Raw genomic sequence first — 16946 nt, forward strand, 5'->3', positions numbered from 1 at the left:
CATCAGGGGAAACATATCATTTTACATGTTGATGATCACTAAGCTCAGCATCCAGGTCAATTTAGCAATTCTTTAGCCATGTACACTTTTAGGCATGGTAGTTCATGAGTATTTACTGATTTGTTGAAAAATTGGCATTGAAAATTCAAATGTCAAAGCTAAAACACTAGAGTAGTTCTAATTCACATCACTGAACTTACTTCGTCCTGAAATACTGTAAGGCTGGTAGCTGTCACTTTAGTTCACAGTACAATGTTACATGTGGTCTATCAACTATATTTATCAGGAATACTGACATACTGACACAGAGAAACACTTTTTGACAATAATGCTTTCCTAGCTTTTATCAATGTTTTACTATTGGTAGATAACATAAAATTATTTTTCAATGACTGTGTGAAAGTACAGAGCCTAACTAGTTTGTTGGATACCATGGCAACACTTGGAACCTTAGATTGACTTACTGTGAGCAAATTTCTTCTCCCTTGGAAGAACTTTCCAATCTAGCAGCCATGTTTCTATCCATGCCATTGCAAAGGATATGAGAAATATTATGTAATCTAACGGATGACTAGAACCTCGATGACATTCGTCTGGTAATGTGCTACTTTTCTGGTTCTGTTGAATAAACGGAATATATTAATTAATAGATTAGTATTTGTTGACTGTCATTAATTCCACAATCAATCTACTCAAGGTTTATTATACCTTTCAGCATAAACCCTTCTGTAAATTTATAGACACTGAAGTTTTTTAGTGACTACCAAAAAAATGACTCTCACCAATACATATGGCTTGACATCAAAGTTGCAATATGGTCTGGGGAATAAACTGCATTGTTTGTTTGTAATCTGAGGACAAGTATTAAACAATTTGAAGTGCATAACGGGCGCTGATTGTGAATGAGCTTTAGGTGTGATCCACAACACATACACAAACAGACAGCCCTTTCAATCACAGTAGAATGCAAGTTTTGAAAGGGAATTCAAACTGACGCTGTAATAAAATGAATTCAGATACATTCTGAAATATTCTTGCTTTTCTGAAATTACTGGTACATACTTCGGTTTGACAGAGTACAGTTTGTTGTCCAAAGACATGTAACCACAGCTACCTGTAAATAACCTTTACAGCTTGTAATTTGACATTGAGTTGAAAAGAAGCACTCTGATCTTGCAAGCCCTGACAATTTAAGCTGGAACCAAGATACCTGAAAGCTAGCCCTCACAACCAGTATCTCAAAACATGAAATACAAGAAAATTTGTCAATAGAGCATGAATTCAACTGCCAGATCTGTTATGAAAATAGGAGGAATGCACAACTTTTTTTATTATACCTTTATAATATATCAACATTCTTTATCGCATGACAAAACTGGACCACACAAACTACAGCTTACATGTCAATGATGATTTTGATCTTGACTTTACTTACCCAGTCAAAGACGATGACTTTGGATATAAGGAAGGCACACGTGGCAAAGGTTGTAAACTGAAAAATATAGAGAAATTCTGATTATAGGAAGAGTTAGATACTAGGAAAGGTTGTACACATGTTGTGAATTGAATAATACTTCCTTTCTGTCTTTTAACAAAAAGAACAGTGTTTTTTTCGGTAAAATTAGGTTTACCAAAAGAGCTTGTGGCATTGAAAAATATAAAATTATAATTGTTTAAAGTACATTTAAGTGCTAAATTTTACAGTTGATTAGAACACCATTTTCACTGAAGAATAGAAATGTAAAACAAGTATGGTTGACAATGTCTTCCGATCCATTGCTCAACATCATATCATTAGCCAACAATAAAAGTAACACTATACTTAACAGATGTTTATCAAACATCCTATCCATGTAGTTTCTTTCATTGCAACTACCCTGTAATAACTATTTCGTATGATTTTTCACATTCATTATGCAGACACATAAACATAAAGTATTAAATAATAGATCAATGTTATTGAAGTCTTTTTTACAGCTGCAAAAATATGATCAAACAATAAAATTACATTTAGAGATTGTATTAAAATGTTCTTTTAGAGTATAAACAGCCTTGCTAGCATGTACAGACATAACATAATATCTGCTATTTCAAACAAGGTAACGCTAACATTATTAATATTGCACAAACATACAGAAGTCAAGGCGTTATTAAGGAAAGAATATACTTACTGCAACCATAAACCAGTGTTTACTTTTGCACAGTGCATAGGCCAATAAGAGTAGAATAGCTCTCACAGCTGACAGCAAAACAATGTCAAATAATGAAGTTTTGAAGTTGTATTTCTCTAGTTGACAATGAAACTCTGTTTTCAAACCAAGAGATATCTGTAAAAGACAGAATATCAGGTAATTAAGAAATGTGATTCTTTTAACTGAGGTCTCTGAGGATACAAATCACAATGCATTATGGGAAATCTACAATACTGTGTGTTTCAGGCCTTCATTTTTATTAGCTCCGCTGTCAGCAACGCGGAGCTTATCAAATAGGTTGATTTTCTGTTGTCGTCCGTCGTCGTCGTCGTCGTCGTCCGTCATCATCCATCAACAATTGCCTTCTCCTCTGAAACCGCAAGTCTGATTGCTTTGAAATTTGATATACAGTTTACTTAGGGTGACTTCAGTTAGATTTGTTCAAATTGTGGTGAAATTTGCATATTTGTATTTTTAAGGCAATTTTTGTCATTTTTGGTAAAAAAATCTTTAAAAATCTTCTTCTTCAAAACTACCTGTCAGATAGCTTTGATATTTGGTATATATGTCCCTAGGGATGATCTATTTCAGATTTGTTCAAATTGTGCAGAAATATGCAACTTTGCATTTTTAAGGCAATTTTTGCCATTTTTGGTCAAAAAATGTATTTCTCAAAAAGTACTCATCTGATAGTTTTGAAATTTGGTATACAGGTTTCTATAGATGAACTTAGTAATATGTATTGAATTTCTGATGAAATCTGTAATTTTGTATTTTTGGGGCAATTTTTGCCATTTTTGGTCAAAAAATGTGTATTTCCAAAACTACGCATCTGATAGCTATGAATTTGGTATACAGGTTCCTACAGATGAACTAAATGACATTTATTGAAATAATGATGAAATCTGCAATTTTGAATTTTTGGGGCAATTTTTCCCATTTTTGGTCAAAAAATGCATTTCTCAAAAAGTACTGGTCTAACAGCTTTGAAATTTGTTTACAGGTTTCTATAGATGAACTAAATTTGTTCTTTTGAAATTATGATGAAATCTGCAATTTTTATTTTTAGGGGCAATTGTTGCCATTTTCCGTCAGAAAATTTTATTCTCCAAAAAACTACTCATCAGATAGCTTTGGTTGACATGTTCTTAGGGATGATCCGATGTGATATATTCAAAATATGATGAAATCTTCAATTGTGTATTTTTGCAGCTTATTTTAGCCACTTTTTTCTGGCCACTGCATTGAGCTATCAAAGATTTCCACCTTCTTCATCAACATGTGTCAAAAATAGTTATTCTCTACATAAACACAGCGGAGCTATATTGGCCGCTAGGTTGCTTGTTGAATCTTGCATATGATATCTTTGAATATGTAGTGACCAAACTTGAGTAAAAAATAAACTGAATAATTGTTCCGTCTTTTGTCGGAAACGCCCCTTCAAAGGTGTTCCCTGTACGACCATTTGACCCTTCTTTGCATATGTCACAAAAGTGCCCATCATGATTATTCAAATTTATCACACCAGTCAAAGCGATGCTATGAGAATTCAAAATCTCCCGCCCAGTGTATGCAAATAGCCGTGTTATCAGTAATCCCCCGATGTGCGCCCACAATCCTGTAACTTCCCCGTAACTAATGTCAAATGTACAACTACAATCTTGGGGATATATATATATATATATATATATATTATATATATATATATATATATATATATATATATATATATATATATATATATATATATATATATATATATATTATATATATATATATATATATATATACATATACACACACACACACACACACACACACACACACACATATATACATGAAGCACTGTATGTTTTATACTATGGATGGTATTCAGTTCAGATACTTACACTAGCATGCAACATCCATAGTAAGAATATGAACAGGAGATCAAAGAGTGTTACAAGACAGAACATCCGTCGCACTGATGAGAATTTCATTTCTCGTTCACTATATATCATGTGATCACTACTGTAGACTGCGATTGGTTACTTTCAACATCATGTGGATTGTAAGATGTTTGAGGCAAAGCACCGTAGAGAACATTAGCAGCATGTTTGGCTGTTTCTTCTCTGGTGCTATCAGTCATGTCTTCTTCCTGTGTGTACACAAACATGAACCATCATTTGTCAGTGCAGTTCTTCATAGAGTAGCCCTGTTTTTCTGTCATTTAATTTGTCAATGAAAAAATTGTGTAGTTTCATGAAGGCTATCAGCAATTGAACATTTGAGACTCAGAGACCATTCACATATGTATGTTGGTTTTAACCATGCTATCCCCTGATACACTACAAGATTATAATAAATCCATCTTTTCAGTACAATTTTATATTTGTACAGTACTTGTGCAAGGTATGAAAGAGCCTTTCAAATTTGAGTACTTAGAAAACACATAGGGAGATCACTATGAAAATGTTAGAATTTACAAACAAAATACAACTAGAAAGCATTTGCAAGCAAAAGCGAAGTTCCAGAGACCAGAGCAGCGGAAGAAACAAGAGAATGTGTGACAAAGATAGGTGCAGAATGAAAGAGTGCTTTGGATTTTAATATTCAAGCACGTACCTATAGTTAGGGCTGCTAGCAGTAAACACAACTAAAAGCGAGGCAGTCCACAGATTACAAATGACTACATGTACGGTAAAAACGCAACAGATACATACGGGGGCGACAACGCACGGAAATGTATATCAGACGACATTCTCGCGAGCCAGAGCAATAATTGTCGCTCCGCTGACCTACGCAAAAATCAATCGCTTGACGGGTAGCGCTGAGTTGTTGCCGTAAAGAGGCGCGTTGTTTACGACGATGATCAGACGAGAGGAAACATCGGACCATGGGATCTATTTTTTACATCCATGATCGGACCTAGGCCGTTGAAATTGAAAACCGAGGCCACATGCATTGTCATTTGATTAAAAGCACAGACTAAAACGATTTTCATTGCAATGTCGCTGTTTTCACAAGATACTGACCGTTTGATCTTGGAAAGTTGAGCTGCTTTAACGTGCAGCCAACGCATGCCCTTGCGATGCGGTGACAGGGCTGTGTGTTACCGGCGTTAAAACGGCCTCGCAGACTGATATAGGAAAAACCGCTGGTGGCTCCTCAGAAATACGGCGGGCAGTTTCTCCGCCAAAACAGCCGATTTTGAATCAAAAGTTTGCATTGATCTTCGTTTTCGAGCACACCCACCTCGCCTAGGTACACGATGTGCCCTGCCGCGCTTGTAAACTTAGGGAAAGCATATTTTTCGCTGTCTATGCGAGCGAAATCCGCCGCCATTGTTGCTATCTCATGAGCATTCATTCGGGCGAAACAGTATAGCGCCACGTACGGCGAGTATTTAGAGAAAAATAAAATCAAAAAGCAACAAAAAACAAAGCGAAAGAAAGCTAGAATTATTAATAGCTGAACGCAATATGATAGTCGAGCAATGGAGAATAACAAATAAATAAATAAACACGCAAGAAATGCCCGTAAAACCCGTCCGAGCTGAGCGATGACGTCATAAGCGTGTCGCAATGCATTCTGGGTAATTAAGGTAAAATTTGTGTATAGCATGTTCTATGATAGTAATACCGGAAATAGAGAAAGAAAGAAAGAAAGAAAGAAAGAAGGAAAGTGAGCAAAAACTAACAGTTCCAGAGCTGGTCTCTGGAACTAATAAATTTATCTGTAGAGCAGAGTACTGGTAAACTGATTGTTGTTAGTAATTACAATCAGTTATATTGATGAATGTAGATAACATTTCAATAGGGTGATTTGCATAAACAAAGATGGCTGTATGAGACACAGATACATGGATGCAGAACCTAAAATATCCGGAACTATACTTAGTACAATATCTGTGCATTCATTTTTGTATGATTAAATTAATAATACTTTTACATTTCACATTTTCAATGTAAATATTCTTAACCATCCAACCACCAGGACAGTTTATCTCCATCTTTGTAAAGACTTAAAAATCCCGTAAATTTCAAAAATTCGGCATTGTCACAATTCTATTCTACACTTGTAAAGGAGAAAGCTTCAAGCAAAGGTCCTTACACCAAGCTACAGTCTTACATAGCTTTGACAAAGACAAAGCAACAACAGATGAAAACATAAAATCTTTCAAAACAATACAGGTTAGCAACTTTGTTTGTTATTTGTTGGTTCATAATCCTTCGCAGTCCTGCAGTCAAGTTTGCTAAAACCTGTATACATTCTTTTAATGTTAGTCCATTCAGAATTGAATGTTTCATACCACCAGTCCAATGGTAAGTTTACTGGTCCAAGATAAAAAAAACAATGAATGAAGTTAGAATTCAGATCATGAGATTTGCTGACCCCTATGATACTGCATTCATTGTTGTAAACTTACCCATGGCTTTGCATGAATGTGAAAAGAATCAAACAAATGCAAAGGTTCCTCCATTTCAATATTATCAAAGACTGTGGGTATCTAAATACTTTATCATGTCATAACACTTTGTAACCATGTACTCTTGGTGTAAAAACCATAAGCAAAATTACAAAAGCAACCAAATCAATGCCACCAGTGTTGTTTTTCATGCATAACTTTCTTTCTGAAAACTCTTTCCATACAATAAAACCATGCAGCTTGTGCAGCCCATAACAACACTCTAAGTAGATAAGTCTGTCAGCCATTTGTCAAACATACCAATCCTAAGTATTTTCAAAACTTGATAGCTTTTGTTGCTTTATATCTATGAAAAATGGTGCCTTTTATGGCACTTAATGGTAGTTCTTATCTCCAGGGTGAAAAAGGGCAGTTCTTCAAACTTCATTGGTACACATGATATAAAACGAATCAACTACACAATAAAGAAAACACTATAAATTTAGGGCAGGAATGAGTTGGAGACTTCTGTCTTTTCACGGTCATGAGTACAAAACCTTCATTTGGTTGTACAATGGATTAATATTTGTAAATGTAAGCAGTATTAGAACATCATAAATAAAATCCCTGACTGTCCAATTAAGAGATCCCTTTGAGTACATTAATGGATCTACTCAGGTAAAGTCATGATTTGTGGCTTTGACAGACATTTTAATTGTATTCAGAGACTATAAAAAACTTAGCGCAGTGTTTAAAAATACTTCAAATGGTTGTTTTGAGCAAAGCGTTTCATGATACCATATTTCTTAACTCCTTGAGATTTCATTTTGCTATGTCTGAGTTGAGAAGGGACAACAACATTCAAGAACATTCAAGTTATTCTGATCTTCTGATTATTCTGATAAAGAACTTAAAGGGACAAAGTCGGCCATTTTTTCATGAATTTTGATTGATACAAGATACTACTTATGTTGTTTGACATGTTGAAAAATACTGAATAAATGGGTGACCATGCATATATTCGACCCCGGTTGTAGATAATTGTGAAAATGAATCAATGGTCATGACCATTAATGCATTTTCGCCATGGTTTCATTTGTCTAAAACCGGGGTCAAATATATGTATGGTCACCTATTCATTATGTTTCAAAATGTCAAACAATATACCGGTAGTAGTATCTCGTATCAAACAAATTTCATGAAAAATAGCTGACTTTGTCCCTTTAAAGAAATCTTGCATATTCTACATGACATGATTGCTCTTTGAGAGTCCTTCAAGTCAGTCACAGGAAGAAACCATGATTTCAAAATGACTGTAATTTGTTGGATGCTATTCTCATATCACCACTGGCATAGCCTTGACAAACAAAATGCTATAATTGTTATCTGTTCAAAGCAACTGAGTTCTATTATTGCAATTGTAAAATTAGAAACTGGGTAATTAGTAATACAGAGACTTGAATATTATCCTGATGTCTGAGACAGAAAACATGTATATTTATTGTGATCACACATGACTGCACCATTTTCAGGAAAAAGAACATTGTCGATAATACCATTTTTGCCTATGGTAAACCTTGTGTGTTGACTTTTCAGATCCTCAGATTCAGATCCTCAGATCTCAGATCTTATAACTTCAGACGCAGATTCGAATTTAGAAGCCTTTTACAATACCCGTATTAACAGTATGATTACAATATTTAGAACAATAATTTAAAATATGTGTACAAGGCAGGTATGAAAACAAGCAAGCTCAGCAAGTTTCAACGCACACGCGTTTACAATTACAGATTAGCTAACTTGCTTCTTCCGACCCCTGAATTCCTGATTTAGCCTGGGGTGACTGGCCTCCAACATGGATTAGCTATATTCCCTTGCCATCAATATTACAAACGATGGTAAAATATGGACAGTCGATTGCCAGCATTTACATGATCGTCGCGTCGCGGTCTTGATCGTTCGATCGCTGGTGGTGTGTTTATCTCTATGTATTGACTATAGAGGGCGTATATCGGCATGAGGCATTTGAACGTTGACTGATTGCCTACACACGTGATCACATAACAAGTGGAATCATTGCGCACCAAGCTTAGACTGATGACGTTCTGATTCTGAGATCGAAGTTTTTAATTTCAAGATTCAAGATAGAAATAAAATTATTTCTAAAGCCTTTTGAAATCTAAATTATATCTTATTTATCAGTATATTACATCAAACTGTGAAAGTTGTGAAATTTTAATTCCGAATTTGCGTCTGAAGTTATAGGATCTGTGATCTGAGATCTGAGCATCTAAATCTGAGGATTGAGGATCTGAATCTGAGGATCTGAAAAGTCAACTCTACCGCCACAGGTACTTGTGTGGCTGCACTTTGAAAGCTGAACAGAAATATAGGTTTTTATCTCTTTTTTTTTCGGGGGGGGGGGGGGGGGGGGGGGGGGGAGAGGAGTGGATCCATCATTTTTTTACTGAAGTTACCACAATTTACTACCATTAATTGACTGCCTTTTTAATCATGAAGTATGGACCAATTTTAAGTAAATGCATGGATACCTCATCAGTCAATAATCTTAAAAAATGTCTCAAACATTCAGAAAGCAAAGCATGAGTCAATATACATGTAAATGATATGTTAAATACCAGATGAATAGTTAAGGTGGTTGGAAAGGCTAGAGCGTCAGTTATAAATTTCAACAAAACTATTAAAATATAAAAGTAGTCAACATTCTCTGTGGAATAAAAAAAACTAGACATTTGGGCACAAAGGCATTGCAGAGTTATAGCCTGTTAAAACTTCTGAAAAACTGACCAAATAAGAAGAAGTTGGGGAGGTCTTAGTGTATTAACTATGGTAGAGGTCCCCTAGCTTTTAATAAAATGTTTGAAAAGGGAAAGTCATTATTTGCTGTTTTTCAGGAAAGTTTGACAAGGTGGTGCTGGCATTCAGAGTGAGTGACTGCTATTGTAAATGCATTTTTAGATTCTTTGAGTGTCAAAGAGGTGTCAAAAGTGAGATTAACAAAAAAAAACTGCTCTATGACTTCAAAAGAGGGGTGCAAATATGGCTTGTTTTCAACATTTTGACAGAATAACAGTTTTCCTACATAATTGTTTACCAATTTAATCCAACTTTGAAATGAGATATGGACATGGAATTTTTACAGCCTATTAACAAGGTTACAGATAAGATTTGTACGGCACAATTTTCCTGTATTTGAAGTACTTTTTGAAAAATAATATTGAAATTTGAAAGAATTTTTAATAATTTTTTGATATATAAACCCATGTAAAATCATAAAAACAAATTTTATTTACAAATTCTGCCGTACAAATCTTACAATAAATAGTGTCAACATATTTATAACTAATTTGGTAATATTAATACTATCCAACTATTATGAAATTCAAATATGTAAAAAAATATGAAAAATTAAATTTAATATTTACTGGTGTCGTATTTCAAAATCATGGCTGCAAATATACAATTTTTATATTCTTTGGTGAAAATATTAACTAAGGGAATTATCCTGAAAATCTGAACTAAATATCTTGATTCTAACACTTGAAACTTGACATTAACTCTGAGAAAAGAATTGGTGCAAAAATAGCCTTTCCAACCACCTTAAGTGAACTATACAAGTACCAGGAAACTGTAATTTATTAAATATCTGATGTAAACAATAGCCATGTGACTTGACCCTTGTGAGTCCTGTGTGACATAACATATAACATGATGTTTACATAATGTAGCTAAATATAGGTACATGAAATTGAATTGAACAGACTGCGCATCTACCAGTATGTTGTTGTTGTTGTCAATACATGGACTCACATATCTTGAAACATTGTTGCAGTGTTGTAACCATTACTGGTGATATAGAATATTCTAATAAAGGAGAGGTAATGATATTTGTAACCTAGATGATAGACCAATAAGTTTTAGCAATTCTTCTGTTCATGCTATAAGATCTCTGTTGATTGTTTGCACTTGTTGATTGTGAATCATAAATTATAATTGTATGATTTGACCAATGAATGGTACAATTAACTTTTACATCAAATGACAGAATCTAGTTTTAATCCACTTTCAAACTGAAAGGTTCTGTTAATATACTGTAAATGTTTTATGAAATTGGATGAATTATTATTTCATTATCGAATATTCTGGTAATAATGCTTCTTGTTGAGATGTACATGTAAGTGCTGTAACAGTTACAGCGCCTATCAACAAGTTCCATGAAGGAATTGATGTAATCAATGAACCATCACTTTGATCACTGCACACTACTAAACAAATACGTATAAAAACTGAAATAAAATTACTGCAGTTTTCTGAATACTGTAGCTTTCTGAACTAAAAGAAATGTCCTGCAATTATGTTTGAATAAAAGTTAGAAATATTCACAGCATTTTGCTTTAAGTTTTGGTTTTGGTTACTGGCACTCAATAACATACATTGACATTTTACAATCATTCATATATCCCTTTTCCTGCCAAGTCCATATTTCACCACCAGGTCAAGATGGTTAAAATTAATGAAACACAACGTATTCCATATGATGTATTTTAACATAATACTGTACATTTGAAGTCTGTTGAAAACATAATACTGTAAAGTTGATTTTTTTGGACAAAAGATGCTTAACATACCAAGCCAAGTGGATGAAAATACGTCATGTTTTGGCTCAATACCGCTTTTTACTGACTTGGCTGATGGGGAAGTGATACAGTTATTACTGTCTGGCAGGGAAAGGGATATACCTGGGGAAACCCGAAGGACTCTAGCAACATAAAGATTTGTCTTTAATATCATCCTTGACAAAGACACTGATAATTACACATTGGCACATTGACTACTGCCATTATGGGACACATGGCACTCTTTTATGGTTTTTTATGCATAAAAAATGATCAAACACCTTCTTAACAACCTACCATGAACCAAAACAATGAGAATGGGTACTAGGTAAAAACTCTAACATAGTAAACACTAAACATGTAGAATACCATATACACATACATGGAGTCAGCATATATTTCTGGCTGATACCAGAAATTACATCATCACTTTCCACTGTTGAAATATCTATGCAAGCTGGAGTAACGGTCTGTGGTGTTTAGTTTTTCAGTATTGTTTCATGATACTGATCAAAATAACTGACATTTCATTATACATAAGTATGTGAAATTTATGCCAGAAGAGGGCTCTTTGTCCTTTGAAAATTTGAAAATATCTATTCTGTTGCATGACAAACCTGAAATCATTGTATATATAGTGATGTAAAAACCATCTTAGCCATTTAATTTGTATAAAACGTGAAAGACGTGTGCACGGGCTCTAACCTATGTATGACCTTCCACTAGGTTATAAAATGCACTGATCAGTTTAACGCAGAATGCAGAAAGTTTGTGGTAAATTTTGTTACTTGTGGCGACATATCTGTTATAAATTATGTTGATATCAACAAGAAGTTGCAAAGAATGTCGTCAGGAAATAACAAGGAGGGAATATACTGTTTTGTTATGTTGATAAAAATGAAAGAATGGCAGCATGTATGCACAGTTATTTATCAAGTCTTGTGATTTACTTTGGATTATCAAGGAAATCAGAAAGAGAATGAAAGACATTAATTGAATCTCAGTAAGTTTATACTCAAGGTCATTGTAGGATCTATCTGAATGAGGTACTAGCTTTTTTACTGGAAGGCAAACATGAAAGAAAATATATTTACATCTGAAAGGGGATTATGAGTAAGTCTTGGACCGACACCATAGTGGCAGAAGTCAGGCAATAAGCGGATGTTATTTGCAAAGGCTGGTTAGAAGTGCCTAGATTGACATGCTGGCGATAGAAACCCAAAGAAAACCAAGCTCTGTTACGGATTACAGCTGCATTAGAATGAACATGAAATGACAACTTACGACTAAGGGAAAGTATTCTGCGTCGCGATACTTGCAACTCTGTCCACTCTTATGTGAACGTGACATGTTGGCTGAAAACACAAGGATAAAGAATTGCACGTAAAATGATCACAAAGACCCTTCAGACTTCATGTGGCATGTACGTTCCCCATTACATATTTATCATTAACTACAGGATTGAAGTTTGGTACCTACGATTTGAGATCATGATATGACCACAATGTCCTAAATTTAGTGAGAAATGTCATTGTTGTCCGGTATAAACCATCTCTCTGGTACGGCCGCCCCGCTAGTCTGAACTGGGATGACCCGACCAGTGACGTGATTGAGTTTCTGTTCACTGTCATGTGATTGCCAGCAGTTTGACCTTTGTAGTATAATCATGAATTATTCATAAGGGTCATGAGGCTAGACGTTCTATAGCACATTATACAACCAGAACAATATGACACTGTAGTACAGTGAGTATGTGATGATTGTATTGATCACCAAAATTTTCCTCAGTTATGGCCACATAACAAGACAAAGTCTTACAAATCACAGTATCCATTTGGAAATCTACAATAAATGAAGATACAACCAAATATTACAATTTTTTTAAATTGATGGAGACAGTAATAAGAAAATGAGATCAGTTGATTAATGACCACGTAATAACAGTTACTTCATGGCTATGTATCAACATACAATAGGTGAATTAACAATAGTGTGGTGTGTCAACTGTTTTGTCCACTCACATAGGAAGTAATGAACAAGTCCATATATTCTTTTGCATAGTTTCTGACTGACATCAACACGCACATGTACACTAAGTGAGTATTCTTGAAAAGGAAAGAAATCAAAATATTCTGATCGAGTGTGGCTGGTAGATTTTAACAGCCTCATACAAAATATTTTTATAGTGAAATATTCATTAGCATGCCATTATTCAGACCTATCCACAGCTTGTTTAGGCTATTCTTCAACCAGATATCCTTCATCTTGCAATAATCCCTACACAACAAATACCCAACAGTGTGGTATTTATTATTTTCTTCCAGTAAAGAATGGACAAAATCTCCAACTATTGTTTCCGATGAAACTATTGTTTCTGCTTTCTACATGCATGCTATACAGATGTACAGTCACTATCAATCATTTTTTAGGGCAATAATTAAACAACTCTTGACAGTAACATATCATCAACTAAGATCTTGTAATTTTAAAGCCCTGTCTTGAAACTATCAAATGCCCAATTTTTAGCATGTATGGCATCTTGAATCAAAGCAAACAGAGATAGAATGTTGTAAGATTTTTTGTTCTCAAAGACACAAACATCCAAATTATAAAATGTGTAGATAAACAACTCTTGACAGTAACATATCATCAACTAAGATCTTGTAATTTAAAGCCCTGTCTTTAAACTATAAACGGCCAATTTTTAGCATGTACAGCATCTTCAATCAAAGCAAACAGAGGTGGAATGTTGTAAGATTTTTTTGTTTTCAAAGACAAACATCCAAATTATAAAATGTGTACATAAGCACCAAAAATACAAATAAGAGCCGCTACAGTAGCAATGAATGAAAACGATTGAAAACTGAATAAAATATGAAATGCCTTGCGTAGATACTTCTGCAGAACATGACTTGGAAGGCAATTTCAGTCTAACAAGGACCTTGAAACTTCTACATGAGGAAATACTATAAAATTCTTGAAAAGTATGCCAATTTTACATTTTCAGTGAAAGAATACGATACTAAAAGATTTAGAATGGTTATACAACTTTGCAGGGTATTTATTACAGAGAACAAGCATTCGCTGGCTGTGAGTCAACAAAGTCAAAGTCACTCTTTGTTGAGCATCACAATTTATATGAGAATTGATTTGACAACTAATTCTAATTGATATAACATTATGCAAATAAAAAATACAGCATGATGTATCCAAACATTGTCTTATGAAATGATGCAGCGATGATGGTTAAGAACCACTCCAAATGACATGAAAAGATTTCATAACTACTGAGAAGATTTCATAACTAATGCAAAGATTTCATAACTAATGCAAATATATCATAACTTATGAAAAGATTTCATAACTAATGCAAAGATATCACAACTATCATATGAATGATTTCTTTGGAAAGAAGTTGGAGTTAATAAATTTCAAAAAAGTTAATAAATTTCATTTGAACACTTTGAATTAAATTCTCTTGATGTTTTTCCTGAGGAGTGCAACCATGGAGGAACTCCAGTGCTTCTTAGAAAAAGTTATTTTATGAACAGAAATTTAAACATTCCTAATAACACAGGAATAATAATTACAGTTAAAACATAGCATTTTGCCACACTTGCTTAAAATGCTGGAAACACACTGAGAAAGTCTAGAATACTGCCACCTCATACACAGGTGTGTTTTCAACACAGCGTCAGGAATCTACTCAGATCAAAAAGTGGATCAGTTGCTAGCACAGTAATATCACAACAAGTCAAATTAGTGTTCTCACAAAAAGTTTTGTTTGCTGCCGATGTAAGATATCTAGATCAACGGTAATACTGTACATGTTGAATTATTAAAATCTATGAAAATGTTGATGAAGAGAATTATTGAGACCAACTTGAACTACTGATGAGCAGACTGTTTGCCAAATTTTGCTCTACTTTTCCTACTAAGGTCATGACCAACTAAAAAAACAATAATTAAAAAGATCGTAACTTACACAATTCTTTGCGATTGAAATGTCACAGAAATCAATTTTTACTTTAACCAGACACCATCCTCTAATTGTCAGTCTGTTTCAAGTGCAGTAACACAAATTCTCTTTATCCAGGATTTGTTCATATCTTTGTATATTCTTAAAGAGTGTCAGTTTTCAACATTTTGTAAATTCTCGGCTTTGAGTGGAGAGCTAACTTTACACTAATCATAATTTCATGTAGCATTACGTGAATTATCATTTGTCAAGGTTTCTTTCTTCTAGTTACCACGGATACAGCGAAAATATTGTTACAGTACGCATACCGGTAGTAGAGAATACGTTCTTTTTGCATAAGTTGCTTTTTAACAGATTTGGTGATGGAAAACTTTAAAAGGTACAGGCAGAGATTTACAGCAAGAAATGAAATATATCTGTTGAAAAAGTGAAACGCTTATCTTATAAAGGATTGATCCTTCAACAGGCCTGAGATCCATGGGAAGGTTACAAGTTTGTTGGAAATAAAAATCAAATGTGGCATAAATTGTGATTAAAAGTTATGAACTTATCCCTCTCTCTGATGAATGATGTGATGTAAACATTTATTTATAGCAGGGCTCTATGATAGTCTGAGAGCATATTTTTGTAAAGTAACTCTGGGTCTCTTTACCATGACCTTTTATCAACATTTCACTCTTTCCATATTATTATAAATCAATAATAAAAATAGCAAATGTCACCATTGGCTTTGTCTATTTCGTGAAGACAATACAGTCTAGATACCATTCCAATGTGCTGAGATGTCTAGTTTTTGTTGCCATAAGTACATGATGTATATACTCCTCATGTTATACCACACACTGCCACATATAACAACACCCCCCCCCCCCCAAGTATTTATCACTCATTGCACCTATATAGGTGTATTAAATTCGTTGACGAAGTCCTTGTCTCTGCTACCTCCATGTTCTGTTTGAATCTGAATGAAAGAGACGTACTTACAGCTGCATTGATGGACATCATAACTGGTAAGTTTTGTATCTTGTAAACATCAATATGAAACTCAAACAGGTTTCTGAGTACGAAGGTTGCTGGAGGAGGTACAGCTGTTAAACAGAACTGTTCTGGTCGATACACCCAAATTCCCGACACCTAATCAGTGATACTGATAACGCTGACCCAGACACAATGGTCAAGGTCAAATCTGCAAAGTTGGAAGGTCAGGGAATTCCGACTGCGGCTGGATATAGTGACAGTACAGTGCTGACAATGGCTATGGCTACTTGAGTAGCACATCAGCTATCAGCTGCCTTGCTGCCTCGTAGAAATACTTCCTGGTTACTACGCCCCCTACAGGTGGGTCTGTGCTACAAACCTGGCGAAACACGTGATGTTTGATTGATTGTCTGAATCACGGATCTAATCGAACATCTTGTCTATATCGCCGCTTCTGCCTTTAAGTTAATTAAAGCACCGATCAGAATTGAAGGTTATGCCTGATCAGCTTGTTAGCAATGATTAGAAACGATGCAAACTTCGCGTCCACACGTCCGCCCATTACAACTTTACCGTTACGGTTTACGTGCTTCGACTACACATAGTCACTACAGTATAGTAACGGGTCACGCGCGCCGTGGCGAGTTGAACTGACTTTGTTTTTGTGGTAAAGTTACTAAAATCATGGACGTAACGTCCATGCTAAAACAGAGGGTCCTGACGAGGAATATATTTCAACAGACATTTTGGGCAGGTCAGCTTGTAGGCTTGCC

At 34.7% G+C, this 16946-nt stretch overlaps 1 protein-coding gene across 5 annotated transcripts in view; it reads right to left on the bottom strand.

The window, feature by feature from the left end:
• Positions 1–16937, bottom strand: part of LOC139117538 (stAR-related lipid transfer protein 3-like) — a 68746-nt gene extending 51809 nt beyond the window's left edge. The window contains exons 1-5 of one of the 5 annotated variants that reach the window (XM_070680748.1): positions 16180–16937; positions 4082–4329; positions 2172–2327; positions 1436–1492; positions 465–618 (exon numbers count right to left, since the gene is read on the bottom strand). In XM_070680748.1, the coding sequence (XP_070536849.1) occupies positions 465–618; positions 1436–1492; positions 2172–2327; positions 4082–4192 (478 nt within the window). In that variant the 5' untranslated portion in view covers positions 4193–4329; positions 16180–16937. The other 4 variants (XM_070680747.1, XM_070680745.1, XM_070680746.1 and 1 more) reach the window with 4 other exon arrangements.
• Between the last annotated feature and the right edge of the window lie 9 nt (positions 16938–16946).

Source organism: Ptychodera flava, chromosome 18, assembly GCF_041260155.1.
Source record: "Ptychodera flava strain L36383 chromosome 18, AS_Pfla_20210202, whole genome shotgun sequence".
NCBI lineage: Eukaryota > Metazoa > Hemichordata > Enteropneusta > Ptychoderidae > Ptychodera > Ptychodera flava.